The sequence below is a fragment of the Aquarana catesbeiana genome, linkage group LG01 (assembly GCF_042186555.1).
Source record: "Aquarana catesbeiana isolate 2022-GZ linkage group LG01, ASM4218655v1, whole genome shotgun sequence".
Classification (NCBI taxonomy): Eukaryota; Metazoa; Chordata; class Amphibia; order Anura; family Ranidae; genus Aquarana; species Aquarana catesbeiana.
In genome coordinates this window covers 652,916,996-652,936,488 of record NC_133324.1, presented here as the reverse complement: position 1 = coordinate 652,936,488, position 19,493 = coordinate 652,916,996, and the positions used below count along the sequence as shown (strand labels likewise).

The 19,493-nt window shown below is 40.7% G+C and overlaps 1 protein-coding gene across 4 annotated transcripts in view; it reads left to right on the top strand.

Annotated features, from left to right (window-relative positions):
* Positions 1–19,493, top strand: part of LOC141110150 (alcohol dehydrogenase 1-like) — a 74,838-nt gene that overhangs the window by 38,383 nt on the left and 16,962 nt on the right. For 2 of the 4 annotated variants that reach the window (XM_073601375.1, XM_073601381.1), the window contains exons 3-7: positions 2,245–2,386; positions 6,443–6,530; positions 11,516–11,735; positions 13,075–13,335; positions 14,652–14,787. In XM_073601375.1, the coding sequence (XP_073457476.1) occupies positions 2,245–2,386; positions 6,443–6,530; positions 11,516–11,735; positions 13,075–13,335; positions 14,652–14,787 (847 nt within the window). The remainder of the gene's footprint in view (positions 1–2,244; positions 2,387–6,442; positions 6,531–11,515; positions 11,736–13,074; positions 13,336–14,651; positions 14,788–19,493) is intronic. The other 2 variants (XM_073601370.1, XM_073601366.1) reach the window with 1 other exon arrangement.

Here is a 19,493-nt window from a genome sequence, read left to right as displayed (position 1 = left end):
TAGACCGAGTGCTTCCGTTTAGTTTTTGCTTATGAGCATGCGTCGTTTTTTTGTCCGTCGGACTAGCATACAGACGAGCGGACTTCGGGGTCCGTCGTAGTTACGACGTAAAGATTTGAAGCATGCTTCAAATCTAAAGTCCGTCGGATTTGAGGCTAAAAAAGTCCGTTGAAAGTCCGGAGAAGCCCACACACGATCGGATTACCAGCCAGCTTTAGTCCGTCAGCATCCGTTGGACTTTTGTAGACGAAAAGTCCGACCGTGTGTACGCGGCATAAGGGGCAATCAAGGGGTTAAGTGTGTCCTAGGGAGTGATTCTAACTGTGGGGGGGGATGGGCTACCACTGACATGACAGCGATCACTGCTCCCAATGACAGGGAGCAGTAGACCCCGGTCATGTCACTAGGTAGAACGGGGAAATGCCTTGTTTACATAGGCATCTCCTCGTTCTGTGGCTCTGTGACACGATCGCGGGACCCGCGGGCACTGTCACGCTGTACGTGGTACGCCCATTTGCCCACCGCTGCCATTGTGCCAACGTATATTGGTGTGCAGCGGTCAGCAAGTGATTAAATTAATTTGAATAAAATAATCATTTTATGCTGGAAGTGCCACCACCCATTTCTTCATCAATGTGCAGTCAGTCTGCCTAAGTTTCTCTGCTGACACATTTTGCTTGACAAGTGCTTTTTTTTGTAGAATAACTCTACAAACACTTTTAGAGCATGTCAGAGAAAAATCTTATGTGGATTATCTATACACAGGGAGACTGAATAAAAACAAATGATATCTAGTCTGGCACGTGGAACTTTTTTTTTTTTCTTTTCCCATTGTGTTATATGTGGGGCTGGGTGAAGCCAAGATTGGAGTCAGCACCTGGTTCTTAGTAACTGGAGAATGAGTATCTTGAGTATTGGCATCCTTTTAATAGGAAAAGCTGATGTTTTCTTGCAACTTTGGATTCTTAAATCTCTAGATGCAATGATTATAGTGACATGAAGTTTTCTGTCGTTCTCTGTTTCTATCTATCTATCTATCTATCTATCTATCTATCTATCTATCTATCTATCTATCTATCTATCTATCTATCTATCTATCTTGGATCCCCTACCCCCCTGCACATCCAGGCACACCAAATCTTCACAGTTGAGTCAGACACAGTCCAGTGCTTTGAGGGATTACAATTTGGATAGGGTTTTGGAAATTAAGGGATGCCCACTTAACTTCAAAACAACTTCAGGGACAACTTCTACTATATACACTCCTTCTCTTCCTCCAGCACTAACTTGCTTGCAGAACTCCAGCTCACACACTGATGGTTAATCCAATAAAAGGTCCCCTTTAGGTGTGTAGCATACATCCCTGTGGCTACTGATCCCAGCACCACCTCTTCAGGCACTGTCAACCCACCTGGCTGCAGCTGCCACTTTTACTAGCCCTCATAGCTAATTTCTCCACAGTCCTCTCCAGACTGAAACACTCACCAGCCTACGTGGCTGACTCCTCAGGAGAGGAGATGTGCTGAACCTCTCCAGCTGTCCTCATTGCTCCCATGCCTCCAAGAAGGATTCCTCCATGTGCTGTAGAGGGTCCCTCCAGCACCTGAGCCCCAGGCCCAAGGTCACCCCCCAGACTAGGGGGCACCCTTAAGGGCCACTGACAGCCTCCTCAACACTCCATCTCCATCTTCCTCCAACTGCCCCTGCTGGCAGGACCCATGAGTATTTATGAGGTGGCCTGCCCCCTTCCAGCCTGTTTTGCTGGGGATTGGCTGGGGCCCTCATCAACACTCCAAGCAGCTCCTCCTAGCTTCCGCCTACTACTTCTAGAAGCTTCTCCAAGGTTCTAGAGAGCAGGGGGAGTCACCAGAGATGCTGCTTGCTGAGTCATCTAGCCTACCTCAGTCACTCAGCCCTGACCCAGATTCAACCCAGGCCTGGCTCTCAGCCAAGCCAAATTTACCTACACTAACTATGTACATCTAGCACACTAGAGGGTGCTACATATACAATATATACAGTTTCTATTTGAAACTAAATAGGTTGTTTTACACTGTGAAGGTTTACATATACCTTAAGTTATACAGTATGAGCATAAAAGATGATGCATAACAGTAAAATATGTTAATGCAATTTATACCATACAAGGTAAATCTTTATATAAACATACTGTATGTTCATTTTGTAAGCAAGATTTTTTTTAAATCAACTTTTTTCTTTATTTTTGTTTTATAATATGTTTAGATGATAAGCACGGGAATATGTCGAACAGATGACCATGCAATCAATGGTAAATTTACAGGGTTGGATTTTCCTATTATTTTGGGCCATGAAGGAGCTGGAATCATTGAAAGTGTTGGAAAAGGAGTAACTGGATTAAAAACAGGTATTTAGAAACATACAGTTTGTTTACAGTTAAACATATCTGAAATGAATATTACTATTATTTTTGTTATTATTCAGGATTTATATAGAGCCAACTGTTTGTGCAACCTTTACAAAATAAGGGTGACAGTACAGTTACGATACATCTTAGTACTGGAGGATTCAGAGGACCCTTCTCATGAGAGCTTACAGCCCTAGGGAAAGGCAAGTGATACAAAAGATATTAATGAGGGATGAGTTGATGGAGACAGTAAAATGTCAAGTGGAAGTAGGATAGGCTTCCTTAAAGAGATGAGTTTTCAAGGATTGCCTAAAGGTGGACGTACGAATCCGTCGGACTTTGGTGTGATCGTGTGTAGACAAGTCCGTTCGTTAAAAAGTCAGTCGGAAGTCCGCTGGAAAGTCCATCGAAAGTCCGCTGGAAAGTCCGTCGGACCAGTCCGGTCGAAAAGTCTGCCCGTGTGTACGCGGCCTAAGAGTATGAGTATAGAGTAGATAGAGCAGTGGTGAATGTTTTTTGGCAGTTAGTAAGTCCTTAGTGAAGTTTTAGGAAGGCAGTTTCTGTGGAGTGTTGTAGGGAAAAAAAACGGGTTAAAAGGGGTTGTAACAGTGAGGAAGTGGCTCGGAATGTTGTTTAATAGGCATCCTAAAAGTTTGGAGGTAAGTGGGAGCAAGGAGATGGGTTTTAAAATGCTTGGACAGGAAGGGTTCTTTTAAGAGTTTTTTAAGTATGGAGATGACAAGTACATTCTTTAGAGGGGTGGGCAAGAGTGATGAGATGAACACACCTGGGTTCAGATCGAGCAGGGTTCGACGAATGTAACTAAAGTTCAGGTGCCAAATCCAAACCACATTAAAGTCAATGGGAACCGGATTTAAAAAATAAAAAAAAAACTTGGCAGGGAGGGAGTGTAGAGTGAAACATTAACCATTTGCTGACCAGCCACCGTCATTGTACTGTGACAGGTCGGCACATTCCTACAAATCGCTGTCATTGTACGTCGGCTTGGGAACTCTAGTTTGTGGCCAGCGGGAGAACAATCAGTGGGTGGGGCGAACTCGATGTCTGCCGGCCACCCACGATCGTTCCCCCGCAGTGACAGAACCGGATCTGCATGTGTAAACTGTTAGCATAGATTACTGGACAGCCGACCACCCTCCCTTGGTAATCCACAGCGACCCCCGTCAGAATTCTGGAGACCCCAATGACACACACAGCAGGCAGCTTTCATGTGCAAAGTGAGTCTGAACTCTTTATTAAGAATGATATCTTTATATGTGAGTTACAACACAAAGGGGAGCAGTGTTGCCAACCTACCAGATTGAAATTTACTGACACAACACCCAACATTTACTGGCACAGCCAAGTTTTTACTGGCATTTCCAAAAGTTACAAAATTACAGTTTTAAGTGGAAATGAGAGTATTTAGGCTACAAACAAATACAATATGCAATTAGCAATATGGTTTAAGGTAAAAAACATATTTCTTATTTTATTTTCGATATAGTAAGTGAGTGGCTCAGGGACAGGACTCAGGAGTGCAAGAAATTAGAATGGGTGCACACACACATAAAATTGACTCTCACAGCGATACTGACAGCAGTGTGCAGCAGCACAGATGATGGTGACACCTCACCGACACAACACGTCCCCTCCTGAGTCACAGTGACAGTCTCTCTCCAAGCCAAGAGGTCCCTCCAGTTCACTCCAGTCTACACAGCACTGACGGTCCCGGTCCCAGCCTGCCTTGCTCCCATACCGCAGACCCACACATGAGGCTCTGGCTGCTCTGCTTGGCTCCATTGCACCATGACATCACACGACATGCTCAGGCATCGCCTCCGCCAGAGCCGCCCGATCACATGGTAGCAGGCACTCGGATGGTCTCAGCCGGACCAAGCCGAGCGTCACAGCCATCATTTTTTACTGGCAACCTTTTACTTTTACTGGCATTTACTGGCAGGAGAAAATTGCCTGTTTTTTACTGGCTGCCAGTAAAAATACTGACGGTTGGCAACACTGGAGGGGAGGGGTAAACTCGCTCCTAAGTTTCTAAGGGTTAACCAGGCTTCTACAGAGAAATTTTTTCATCATTAATTTTAGGCAGCTGAAAGGAATTTACAAAGATAGTGTCATGTACCTGATGATGGAGCCTGATATGCAGAGGATGGCCTCCCTTACAGCTCTGACTTGGAGCCCCTGATAGAGCTGACAGGGAGCGCCGAGATGCAGAATCGCACGAGTGCCTAGCAGGATCGCTGAACCTGGAGCTGGATCGGAACTCCTGGCCGGACTGTGAAGATGTCTGTAGGAGTCCAAGAACAGTAGTAGGCAGGAAGCTGGAACAAGCAGGCACCCGGACCCCACAGGCGGAAGTACAGATGCAGCCTTTGGTTGTGTTATGTCTGTAAATGTCCTCTTTGGGGGCCATAAAAGATGTCTGAAATTGACAGCTGCAGCTCGTATTTACCATCAAAATTGTGAAGGAATCAAGAGACATTTATGAGAGCCAGTGACTCTGATACATAAGATTAGACTGTTGTTTTTACTATTGCTAATTGTCTGTTTTTAATAACTTTTCTGTATGTATTTATTTGCATCATTTTTTTTCTTTAAAATGATGATTTAAAATGATTAAGCTAAATCTATGAATGCTCTGGTCAAAAATTAAAGACTCCTTACCTCTGTGAGGGCTACAGTATTTCAAAAAGCTCTTACATTCCTATTTGGGTATTGCAGCGAATAACATTTATTTAAAAATTTGCAGAATTGTTATTTTACAGAATTGTAAGAGAAGTTGCTGTGAACAGTGCATGTTTTCATTAAAAATGTAAGATGAGTTGGCTGGCTCCAGTGACAATCACTCTGTCTGCTGGTGCTTAGATTGTTGTTCAATGGACTGGAAAATCTCTGTGTAGGGTGAAGCTGTGAGTACAATTGTCACAAATATAGCCAACAACCATGGACAGTTCATGTCTAATCCTATTGCAAAGTCATAAAACAGGGCTCAGTTTTGGAGTTTGGCCATTCGCTTTGTAGAAAGTACCATGATTGTACTTGTATTGGTCATGCAAGAAAAGCTTTTTCTAGAAAGTTCTTGGGAAACAACTTCTCTTAGCTTCTCTTAGATAGAAGGATAAGGCCCCATACACACTATTCGATTTTCCGCAGATTTTTGTCTTCAGATTTACCAAAACCATGTAGTCCAAGGGCCTGTCTAATTGCATACAAGATGAAACTCTTAAGGTTTGATCTCATATTATATGGTTTTGGTAAATCTTAAGACAAAAATCTGCAGAAAATCTAATAGTCTGTATGGGGTCTTAGCCTGTCCACTAGATTGTAGATAGACCTTCCACTAGACTGTAGATTTAGGGCAGCAAAAAGATTCATGCTCGGTGCTTTCTGTAAAATATAGAATTCAGCTTGCACACGAGTTGATTGAAACTGGCATACAACCAAGCACAAGAAAACTAACCAGTTTCAGAGCATGCCCAATAATTTTCATTTGAAAAGTTATTCTTACAGATTTTGGAGGAAGTATAGAGATAGCAGTTCTTGTATCAAGCATTGTAATAATGTAGTACCCCTTGTTATCCTAAGCATCAGTAATAGTTAAGTTGCACAAATGTTTGTCTGGAATGAAATTGTCATATTTATCAACACTAAAGCTAAAGAGTGGTAAGTTCCCTTTCAAAGTAAGAATAAGATTGTATATGATCAACGTTTGTTTCCTCTCAAGTGAAGCGTCCAGCAAAAGCAATATTGCCAAATGGGTTTCTATTGATCTTGCTTTAAAAGCAGCATATGAATTGGATAGATTTAAAAAAAAAAAAATCAAGCACCAAAAAATGAATGTATGGCTAAACGTAGGCTGATCTATGGCTGTCAAGGTCAAAGGGCCAGTTCTGGCTGTTTAATCCTTGTCAAGTGCACCATAGTTTTATAAGGTATAACATGCATTAAACAAGTAAACTATATAAAATTTATAGTACTGTTTATAAATTTGAGCTGAAATTACACATGCAATGTAAACCTATTTGTTATTCTTTTTAGGAGATAAAGTTATTCCACTTTGCCTTCCTCAATGTGGGAAGTGCAGCTCTTGTCTTAATCCAAAGAGCAATTATTGCTTTAAATCGCAGTAAGTATTCAAGAAATAGAAAATGTTTTCTTTGGAAGTGTCAGGGTTTTTTCTATTTTAAAATATAAAAGATGAAGTTACCTGGTTCTTAGATGAACTCAATATCACAGGATCACAGTAATGTTTACCAGTCTCAGGGCTAAATGACAGGAAAACTGGTTTTGCAAGACACAGAAACCTTAGTTTGCTTTTCCCATATTGCAAGGACATAATAAATCCAGCAGACAATGGGTTATAATTGTCCTCAAACACCACCCATATGAAGAAGAATCCTTTTTAAAGTGAAACTGGTTCAGACAATATGTATGCTATTTATGGAAAAGACAATTACATATCCTCTTCTGTTTCCAAGCCATTAACAAACTAACCTGTTTTATGGCCGAGGAAATCAATTTTCGGACTCGCTGTTTACTCAAATAGCCTAGACAAGGCGCTTTTTGTAGCATGTCAGTTTGTGGCATTGTTAAAGACTAATAAACTAGAAGGAAAGCCTACAATGACTGTTTAACCGGTTAACCTTCTGGAACCTTTATAAAGTGTCTTGGAGTCCAGGAAAAGTGAACTGGGCATATTTCAATATTTTTTTAAGATAAAATTTTTAACACCTCTGGGACAATATTGGAAATCATAACTTTAAAACATTATTCCACTTTGCCTTCCTCAATGTGGGAAGTGCAGCTCTTGTCTTAATCCAAAGAGCAATTATTGCTTTAAATCGCAGTAAGTATTCAAGAAATAGAAAATGTTTTCTTTGGAAGTGTCAGGGTTTTTTCTATTTTAAAATATAAAAGATGAAGTTACCTGGTTCTTAGATGAACTCAATATCACAGGATCACAGTAATGTTTACCAGTCTCAGGGCTAAATGACAGGAAAACTGGTTTTGCAAGACACAGAAATCTTAGTTTGCTTTTCCCATATTGCAAGGACATAATAAATCCAGCAGACAATGGGTTATAATTGTCCTCAAACACCACCCATATGAAGAAGAATCCTTTTTAAAGTGAAACTGGTTCAGACAATATGTATGCTATTTATGGAAAAGACAATTACATATCCTCTTCTGTTTCCAAGCCATTAACAAACTAACCTGTTTTATGGCCGAGGAAATCAATTTTCGGACTCGCTGTTTACTCAAATAGCCTAGACAAGGCGCTTTTTGTAGCATGTCAGTTTGTGGCATTGTTAAAGACTAATAAACTAGAAGGAAAGCCTACAATGACTGTTTAACCGGTTAACCTTCTGGAACCTTTATAAAGTGTCTTGGAGTCCAGGAAAAGTGAACTGGGCATATTTCAATATTTTTTTAAGATAAAATTTTTAACACCTCTGGGACAATATTGGAAATCATAACTTTAAAACATTAAGACAGTTTTAAATTTATATATACCTATATATTGTGTATCCAAAATACCTAAAAGAACTCAGCCATGATAAGAATAATATTACCATGCCTATGCTTTACTGTAATCCTTATAATAAGAGATGAGTGAGTTTCTTAACATATATGTTTTCAGAAGTAAGATGGAATATGATGCAAAATGTATACAAAACATTTTTAAGGATTAATAATTATTATCTTAACATGGATCACAGGTTAAACCTACACCTCTTTAACTAGTATCACATGATGAAGATGATAATACACCAAAGATTAAGAAATAAAAAAATGACCCCGCCCCCTTGTGTGACGTCATCAACCAGGGGCATGCTGGGTCAATGATACAAAGGGGAGGGTTACCCAGTGACATCACCGGGTGACCCAGTCCCATGTGACATCATCGACCAGGGGCATGCTGGGTCGATGACATCACAAGGGGTGGGGTCAATCAGTAACATCATTGGATGGCCCCACCCCTTAGTTATTTAACCACTTGCCGACCAGCCGCCATCATTATACAGCAGCAGGTCGGCACAATCCGAGCACCGTTGTAGCTATACGTCGGTCCCTTTAAGCGGGATAGCAGGCGCACGCCACACCCTGCACAGCACGGGGTGCCAATTCTGGTGACCGGCGGTTGCGATGACTGCTGGCCATGAGCGATCGCGGGCACGAGAGGCAGAACAGGGACGTTTGTGTGTGTGTACACACACACACATCCCAGTTCTGTAAGGAGAGGAGAGAGAGCTTGTGAGTTCCTACGAGCTGGGAACCACAATCTCTCAGCTCCTATAGTCAGTCCCATCCTCCACAGTTGGAACACACACCTATGGAACACAGTTAACCCCTTGATCGCCCCCTAAAGTTAACCCTTCCCTGACATTTATACAGTAATCAGTGCATTTTTATAGCACTGATCGCTGTATAATTGTCGGTCGACCTAAAAATGTGTCAAAAGTGTCCGATGTGTCCTCCATAATGTTGCAGTCCTTATAAAAATTGCAGATCGCCACCATTACTAATAAAATTAAAAAAAATAATAAAAATGCCATAAATCAAAACCCCATATTTTGTAGACGCTATAACTTTTGCGCAAACCAATCAATATACTCAATATATATCAATATATATTCCCTGCATCTATCACCTTTTGTACCAACACCCCCTCCCTTTAGAATGTAAGCTCTACGAGCAGGGCCCTCCTGTCCCTTCTGTATTGAACTGTACTGTAATTGTGCTGTCCCCCCTCTACATTGGCGCTTTATAAATCATGTATAATAACAATAATAATAATAATATACGCTTTTTGTGATTATTATTATTAAAAATATGTAGAATACATATTGGCCTAAACTGAGGAAAAAAATTAGCTTTTTTTTTAAAAAAAATGGGGCTATTTATTATAGCAAAAAGTACAAAATATTGTGTTTTTTTCAAAATTGGACGTCAATTTTGTTTGGGTACAACGTCGCACGACCGCGCAATTGTCAGTTAAAGCGACGCAGTGCCAAATCGCAAAAAATGGCCTGGTCATTGAGCAGGCAATTCTTCTGGGGCTGAAGTGGTTAAGAATTGGCAGACAGTGGAGCTGGCAGATGGCGGGAGGAACGAGCGGCCCTTTTTATTTTTATTTTTGGGTTAGCGGTGGTGGCAGGTGGCAGGATTGATGTTGCATCTGCGCCGGGGACATTTGTTTAATTTTTTTAAATAAAGGACTTGTCAAAAGCTGTCTAATGTCTTTTTTACACTACACATTTTTTTTGAATGGGTGGTGGGTAAGGGCATTTTTTTGAATGGTGAATGAGTAAGGGCACTATGTTCCCCATACTTATTTACATGGGGGGGTGGGATCTGGGGGCTTCCAATGAGCCCCCACCTGCCGGGGTTGTGGGGAAGATGCCCTTGTCCCCATTAATATGGGGACAAGGTATATTGCGGGGTAGGGGCAGAGCCCCCCTGCCCCAAAGCATCCCCCCATGTTGAGAGCATGTGGCCTGGTATGGTTCAGGAGGGGGGGCACTTGCTTGTCCCCTCCCTTTCCTAACCTGCCAGTCTGCATGGTCAGATAAGTATGCATTGGCAAGACCCCATGCCATTTTTTTCCCCTATTTTTTTTTTTTTTTTACTGCCGGCAATTCTTTTTTTTTTTTTTATCCAACTATCAGCAGGGAACCCCGCTGACAGCTGATGACTCATCGGTTGTTAAGGACGCAGAGGCCATCCGCTCCTTAACCACTTCAGCCCCGGAAGGATTTACCCCCTTGCTGACCAAGCCATTTTTTGCGATACGGGACTGCGTCGCTTTAACTGACAATTGCGCGGTCGTGCGACATTGTACCTAAACAAAATTTATGTGCTTTTTTTCCCACAAATAGAGCTTTCTTTTGGTGGTATTTGACCACCTCTGCGATTTTAATTTTTTTGCGCTATAAACAAAAGAAGAGCGACAGTTTAAAAAAAAATGTAATTTTTGCTACAATAAATATCCCAAATTGAAAAAAAAAAAAAAAAATTCTTCATCAGTTTAGGCCAATATATATTCTTCTACATAAAAAAATCGCAATAAGCGTATATTGATTGGTTTGCGCAAAAAGTTATAGCGTCTACAAAATAGGGGATAGACTTATGGCATTTTTATAATTTATTATTTTTTTTACTAGTAATGGCGGCGATCTGCGATTTTTATCGGGACTGCAACATTGCGGCGGACAGATTGGACATTTTCACACTTTTTTTTGGAACACTGACATTTATACAGCAATCAGTGCTATAAAAATGCACTGATTACTGTATAAATGACACTGGCAGGGAAGGGGTTAACACTAGGGGGTGATCAAGGGATTAAATGTGTTCCCTGACTGTGTGTTCTAACTGTGGGGGGGATGGGACTGACTAGGGGAGGAGACCGATCTGTGTTCCTATATACAAGGAACACACGATCTGTCTCCTCTCCCCTGACAGGACGTGGATTTACACACACAAATCCTCGCTTTGTCAGGAGCGATCACCCGGCGGAGATCGCAACTGCCAGTGCACGAGCATCGGCTCCTTAGGGACGCTGTGGAGTGCGCGCGCCCCCTATACTCCTTAAAGCGCCTGCCATACAGCTACGGCGATTTGCGCAGGAGTGCCATTCTGCCGCCGTCACTCGGCGGTGGGCAGTCGGCAACTGGTTAACAACCATGATGTTCCTTAACAGCGTCTATTTATTAATGTAAATAAATACGCTGGCTATTGCCAGGCGTTAATATACCGCATGTTTTCACTACTAAAATATCACAAGACTTGAAAGACATGAAATAACTCACACTGTATTTTAGTAGCTTTTTTTGTGCATGCCAAAAAACGTTTTGAAAACTGCTGAGCCCTAGTTTACTGCATTTTTTAAGGGGAAACACACCACTTTGTGAATGGAGCCCATTATTATCTATAAAAAGGTATCCCAGATTTTGTCAATAACTAAAAAGAGTTACGCTTTAACTATCAAGAAGATTAGAAAGGACTTAGATTATTCTGTTGCTATAGCATTAAACCTCTTTAAACAATGACATTTCAAGACTTAACTATTGTTTATGATCTATTGTTTTCTTTTAATTTTAAATATAGCTTTTCTGAATCACAGAATGTAATGCTTGACAAGACATCAAGGTTTTCATGCAAGGGAAATGTTGTATATCATTTTCTGTGGACCAGCACCTTTTCCGAATATGTTGTGACGCCTGCTGAGTCAGTTGCAAAGATTGATGATGGAGCACCCATGGATAAGGCTTGTCTTTTTGGATGTGGCTTTCCCACTGGATATGGATCTGCTGTCAATACTGCCAAAGTAAATCTATTAATGTTTAGATTTGTTTGATTTAACACAATTGTAAGCCTCATTTAATGCATGCATGCCTATGAAAGTGTCCAGACATTGCTAACATAGTAAATATTTCCTACATAAACAAAGAGCACACAGAACACAGCAAACAGTGCTAATAAAAATTCAACAGGGATCCCCTGGGGACGAATCTATAGTGTAATTTTCATATTCCTTCAATGCCAATGTCTAAACTGTCCTAAATCAAAGTATACAGTATATCTCATTAGTTGTGTGAATAAGGTATATTTTTATTGATTAATACCTTTGGTATCATCCAAATATCATCATCATGACCTTTGGATCATTGGTTTCGTATCATTTTTATATTGGGCACAGGACTGTGAGAATTTTGCAGCTTCTGGAACAAGTGGTCAGAAGAGGGTAGGATTATGCTGCAGAAGGGGAATAAGAAATTGATGTTAGGTTAATGTTGACATCAGGGGATTTATCCTAGCTTCTAATTTTAACGTTGCCATTAGCTGTTAGGAGGTTAGTGTTGAGCAGAGGGAAGGCTAATGCCCCGTACACACGATCGGATTTTCCGACAACAAATGTTGGATGTGAGCTTGTTGGCAGAAAGTCCGACCATGTGTTTGCTCAATCGGAAATTTGTTGTCAGACTTTCCGCCAACAAATGTTGGCTAGCATGTTCTAAAATTTTACACCAACAAATGTGTGTTATCAGACTTTCCGATCGTCTGTACAAAAGTCCATTGGACAAAAGTCCAAAGTACAAACACGCATGCTCGGAATCAATGCTCACCAAACACAACATTAGCAGAAGGAGCTCAAAGGGTGGCGCATGACTATTGAAATTTCTTTTTATCGTCTTGCCGTACATCTTGTACGTCGCTACGTTCGTAATTGTTGGCCAACAGTTGTGTGACCATGTGTATGCAAGACAAGTTGGAACCAACAACCTTCGAACAAAATTCCACAATTTTGTTGTTGGAAAGTCCGATTGTGTGTATGGGGCATTAGACTTAGGGGCTTACTTTGAGTTTATGTTAATGGATAGCTGGAGGGTAACTTTTAAGGTCGGGTCAGGGCTAGTGCTAGGGTTTGGAAAAGGGTTGTGTTGCATGGGAGACTAGGAATTAAGACATTCCTTCCAGTTAAGGTTAGGTTGTGTTCAGGTGTTGGGAATTTAGGTGCAGAGATCCCAAGAAATATTACCAATGAAATTCCAATTTTATCAAATAACTAAACAGACACTTCGATAGCATAGTACAAAAGGCTGAACTTATTTTTGTCTGGACAGCTTACACAAATGGAAACACTGAACTTTTTGTTTACTAAACAGGTGGAGCCTGGTACTACTTGTGCTGTGTTTGGATTGGGTGGCATTGGGCTGTCCGCCATTATTGGATGTAAAGTTTCTGGAGCATCAAGAATTATTGCTATAGATATAAACAGCAGCAAGTTTGAAAAGGCAAAGCTGTTTGGAGCCACTGACTGCATCAATCCCAATGATTATACAAAGCCGATTCAGGAGGTGATCATGGAAATGACAGGAGATGGAGTACATTATTCTTTTGAATGTATTGGGAATACAAATGTTATGGTAAGTAGTTTTAAATGTGATTTGCCTTTAATCAAAGATCCACTGGGGAAATTACAGATGAAATTATGTTTCCAGCCAGTTTAATCTTATTTCCATTTTTTTATTCTTTTGGAAGACATGTTTTAGATGCTGGCTGTGTTTTTCATAATATATCCAAACTGCATCCCAATTACTGATTCTAACTTTTGAAAGTGATGGCAAGGGGAGCAGGAAGATAAAGTCCATATACACCTGTAGCAGTTACACTGGATCCTACTTCAAAATGCAAGGTCCCACTATTTAGCACAACCCTAAGGGAGAGAGGGAAAAAATACTAGGACAAAAATACATGGGGGTAAAATGCTTTTGTAAATTGCCTTTAACATTCCAGTAATGACAATGCGAAAAGTGTAGTAACTCTTTGCAATCATTCACTCTTTAGATTAAATCAGTAACAATTTGCTTTATGATCGTTTGGTATGCATTACTGCAGACTAAACTGCTTTACTGGAAACAAATACAATATATAAATGTTTAAGGTAGCAGTACATACAGAATACTCATTATTTTTATGTCAGGGAACTTTTAGAGCTCCATGAGCCTGAGCATGGGGGTGGTGTAGTGCAAACTGTGAGAATAATAAGGGCAAACCAAGGTGATCATAACATCATTACTAGTAATACATGGACTGCAAAAAAGCAATCTTTACAATACCTGGGCAACAAATGGGCAATTGTTACAATATGCAGGCAACAAGTGGGTCATTGGCATATTACATAAAAAATACATGTGCAACAAGCAGCAAATTGTAACAAAATGCAGGCAAATGAAAGACAATCTTTGCAGTATAGGGCCAGTACTTACTATATGCTGGCAACAAATGTGTTTACAATCAATGAACACCAACAATAAATCTATACAACGCACAGGGGTTGGCAATAAGAGTGACAAAAACTGGAGCCCTGTCTGCCCTCCTTCTTCTCTTACTAAAGGCTTGCAGTCTTCAGGTACTAGAGGTAATGCTGGAGAAGAGAGAACAACATTTTGACATTAGCATTACTCTGTATATCAGTAAGCTTCATTATGACAACGCTGAATAGCCTATGTTGGGCATTTTCAGAAAATTCACTTAATTTTCCTGTATCACTTCAGAGAAAGGTGGATTCTTTCTTGAAGGGTATAGCAATGCAAGCTACTATCCAAATTTAAAGGCTGGTTATATGACCAAATTAAAATAATTCCTCACCTATATAGTTTAATGCAAATTATAGTTATTTGAATATTAGTTCAAAGTTGTACTCATCTTCATTATGATTTTCTTTATCCTATTAAACTAGGTAGCAGCACTGGAGTGTACTCATCCAGGATATGGGACTAGTGTGGTTATAGGTGAAGCTCCCCAAAATACAAACATTACATTTGATCCTCTTCTGCTTCTCACAGGGCGCACATGGAAAGGCAGCTTCATTGGAGGTACAATTTACTATAAAACATGATGAAATTAGCTATTTTCATATGTTTTGCACTTTGTAAAATGACAAGCATAACAAGAAGCCACATTTGTGAATAGAGATGGGCCGAACACCCCCCCATTTGGTTCGCAGCAGAACTACATTTTTTTTAAAACCAATCATTTTTTCAGGAGCTGTGATTTTAATAATGCTTAAAGTACAACAATAAAATGAAAAATTCCTTTAAATATAGTGCCTGAGGGGTCCCCTTAGTCTGCCTGTAAAGTAATGCATCTGTAGCATGTATAGAACATACTGCAGCAAAAATGACAGAAAAAAAAAGAATGAAATGACATTTAAATTTCCAGCAGTACAATACCATTGCCGGAAATAGAAAAATGTTTTAAAAAAACGGTGTGGGGTCCCCCCCACAATCCATACCAGACCCTTATTCGCACAAGCAGCCAGGCATGGAGACAAGGGTCTCTTCCCCACAACCCTAGGCGGTGGTTATGGGGGTCTGCGGGCAGGGGGCTTATGGGAATCTGGAATCCCCTTTAACAAGGGAGCCCCCAGATCCCACCCCCCCATATGAATGAGTATGGGGTACATAGTACCCCTACCCATTCACCAAAAAAGTGTCAAAAAGTAATAAACACAGAGACAGTTTTTGACAATTCCTTTATTAAAAAATAAAAAAACAGTGTCCCCGATGTAAATCCATTGGCTATCGCTCCGACCGACGCACCCGAAAAAAAACAAAAAAAACCCCCGCTCCCAGGATTTTGTAGACGCCATGACATCCTAACTGGTATTCCCCATTGATGGCCCTCACCAATGACTTCTAGAGGCCAATTGACCCTTTTCCCTTCTTTCACCCTTCTTTTCTTCTCTTTACCTTTCTTTTCATCCTCTGCTATCATTTTGACAGCAGATGACGACAAACGTTCAGACTAGAATATGGTTATCAATGTTTTTTCTTCTCTATATGTTGATATTGTTGGTCTGATGATAACGGCCAGATTGAACTTTTTTTTTTTCCTTTTTTGCTATCTTTGGATTTGTTGACATATGAATAGTTCAGATGTAATTAACCTATGTGTAAATTACAAACGCTGAAATTAGCCAGACAATATTCTCAGGTTAATATACACTTTAGTAAGATGTTACGAAAAAACTTGTGCAGTTGCATCAGCGATTTGCGTATTGTGCATTCCTCCTTTTTTACTCTTCAATAAAACTTTGAATGATTAAAAAATAAATAAACCCGCTATCCATGAAGGCCGACCTCCTACAGCAAGCTCCGCCGTTTGACAGTTCTTATAAGGGCAGGGCCATAAGGGCAGGGCCACCTAGCCACGTCACCTGGTGGCACAACCCCCTTGTGACATCACAGACCAGTGCATGCTGGGTCAGTGATGTCACAAGGGGGCGGTGCCACACTGATTTTTTTTATATTCAGCTGTCAGCTGGGAAGCCCATTGACAGCTATTGACTCATCGCTTGTTAAGGACTCCGTTCCCGTTTCTTAACAACCAGCTTTTACTGTGCACTAATTGGGTAAAGCTTTGCGCATGGTGCAGAATGCACTGTGCAGCGTGCAGTGCAGTGCATTGCAGGGCGTTCGGCGGGGGTGAACACCCGCCAAACACTCTGCAAATTTGGGTTTTCATCCAATGAGGCGAACAGCCAATGTTCAGCCTGAACTGATGCTTGGTCCGAACTGTTCGCCCAACTCTATTTGTGAATATAAGTTTGTTTGTATGTGTTTAATTATTTTGAAACAACTTAAAACAACTTATAATGCTGAATTTCTATTGCTATTGTCATGAAATTCAAGTAAGATTTATTATTAATTCATATATTCCAATACTATTATTAACTTTGGTTGCAGAGCCCAGTCTACTTCTGTCTCGTATTGCAAATGCTCTTTTCATGTGGACTGCTGACATTTTATTCAGAATTGGTCCTGTTGGTCAATCAGTCTAGGTTGTCTCATTGATGACTCTGACTCTCTCAGGGGAGGACTGACAACTCATGGGGCCCCTGGGCAATAGGAGATCATGGAGCCCCGCTATGTCCCCGCCCACACTCAAGCCACAACCACACCCCACCTACATATTGCACTACCCACATTACATGCATTCATCACAACATTTCTCTACACTATGTTAAAAATAAATGTTTAAACAGTTAAGAAAAAAAAACATAATCTTAAATTTAAAAAAGTGCAATAATATGTTTCAAAATGTACCAAAAAAAAAAAAAAAATTCCAGAGTGATACATACAATACAGTATTAAAAATCTGAACACAATTAAAAGCTAATTAGGAACAAAAATAAATAATAAATATTAAATTGCAGACTTTAAGAGTCCATGCACACTGGGCTTAAAAAAAAATGTCGGCTTCCTTGGCAGAAAAAAACACATTTACAGAACATTTTTGTACAGGAGTTTAGGTGCGTTTAGGAGCATTTAGCTCTTTTTTTCTGTCAGAAAACTCTCAAAAACGCAAACCATATGGGTTTTTTTCTGCCTGTAAACGCTGAGCTAAATACCTCTAAAAACATCCTAATGTGCATGGACACATAAGATAACATTCAGCTAATGCTACAGGCTAAACGTAAAACTCCTGTAAAAGCAGCATTTTTTAAGCCCACTGTGCATGGACCTTAAAAGAGAACAAAATAAAAGACAATAAATAAAATGGACAGATCCTTTGCTGAGCAAGCAGACTCCTGGTGGAGTCCGATCAGTGTGAAAGGGGCCTAACAGGTAATTTGCCTGGTTTAGACTTGAAAATTCACTTGCTTTAAAGAGGGCTTATAGGGACACACGTCAAAGAGGCTTTCGTGGTAAAAGGTCCACTCTAAGCCACAGAGCACTTGTGCTGACTCCCATACACTCTATTTATTTTGAATGTGAAAAAATTGTCTGCTCCTATTATCCAATATACAAATATCCAGTGGCGTAATATATAACAATATAATTTTCATATACAGTGACTAAACAAAACGTTCATATGTGTCCAAGTTTTCTTTTAGTTATAGATTGTGCAATCCTTATATTCTGTTTTTCCTCACCCTTGTGGGTCTTAAATGGCATAAAGTGAATCCCACTATCGTTCACCTTAATTTTATACCTGTCTCCAGGGCTAAAAACAGCTTCCCCTGCTGGGGTTCAAATCCCACCTCATCAGATACTCAAATCCTTTCTGTCCTCCTTCTCATCTCCTCTCTGGATTCAATTATACTCGTGGGACTTTTTATGCTTTAAACGGATCCTCCGTTCCTCAATCAAACAAATGCTCCCAATAGTGTAGCATGTAAAACGTATCAATTCCACACAATAGCACAGGTACATTAAAACGGCAGTCTAGCGCTTCCACACAACATTCTAACGGAGCAGCGGCTCCTGTCCCATTCGCTGCACTCAGCCTGCACAGTGCTACATCACCCGACTCCGCCCAACACGTCACACCCACGTGACTTTCTCAGGGGTCCTTTTTTCACATTCATTTACTGTAAGTTGTGGGAACACAATTTTTTGGATCTGCAGCCTGGTTACTTGTTTGTTGTTTTGCACAGTATAGTGCATTGGATAAAACCATTTTTTTTACTCTATTTATGTTGCGGATATTTAGCTTGGTATGAGACTGAATCCTAGTGATGGTCAACTGATGAGCTTTTGGGGACCCCAACTGCACTGACAAAGAGTTGTGCACATTATTTTGTGCTAGACATACTACAGGAGATGGACAGAGACTGCAGTCATACCACAAGAGGTGGTCAGAGACTGCAGACAAACTACAGGAGACAGTCAGACTACAGACATACTACAGGAGATAGTCAGAGACTGCATCCATACTACAGTAGATGGACAGAGACTGCAGACATGAGACAAAAGATGGCCATAAACTGCAGGCATGATACAAGAGATGGTCAGAGACTGCAGGCATGATACAAGAGATGGTCAGAGACTGCAGGCCTGATACAAGAGATGGTCAGAGACTGCAGGCATGATACAAGAGATGATCAGAGACTGCAGGCATATTACAGGAGATGGTCAAAGATTGCATTTATGCAATTGTGCCTGAACCCAGTATAATATTGCAGGGCCACTCTACTCCAGCTCTGCAAGATCAAGTCAGTAATCCTCCTTACAAAGTACATCCAAGTGACAGAAGGCAGCAGCGCTTCCAATTTCCAAAAAAAAAACTTGGAGAACAATAAATAGTTAACGAGTCAGTGAAGCTGTTAGCCTGAACCAGCAGTAAATCCTCCAAAGGCAACAACAAACAAATCACGCAGCACATACAGAACTCTAACTGAAAGAACTCAATAGAAACAACCGAAGATCATCAGCAGTGATGTGTCACACTGTCACTCGTCACATGCCAGCTGCAACGTCTTCAAGAAATCGAATCAGTGTGTTAAGGCTGTGTTCAGTTTGCAGGTTAGACAAAATACACACTGATCAGGGGATGCCTCTCCTTGCTTTTGTCTAACATGTTACTCTTTTTTTTATATAACTGCCTTACCTAACCAGTACATTGCACACTGCCTGAACACACTGATTAGATATCTGCTGCAGCTGTCCAGCATTACATGTGTCAAGTGACAGTGTGACACATCGCTGCTGACACTCTTCAGTCGTTTCCATTGAGTTTTTTCAGCTAGAGGTAGGGTTGCCGCCTCATCCCTTTAAACCCGAACACATCTAAATTA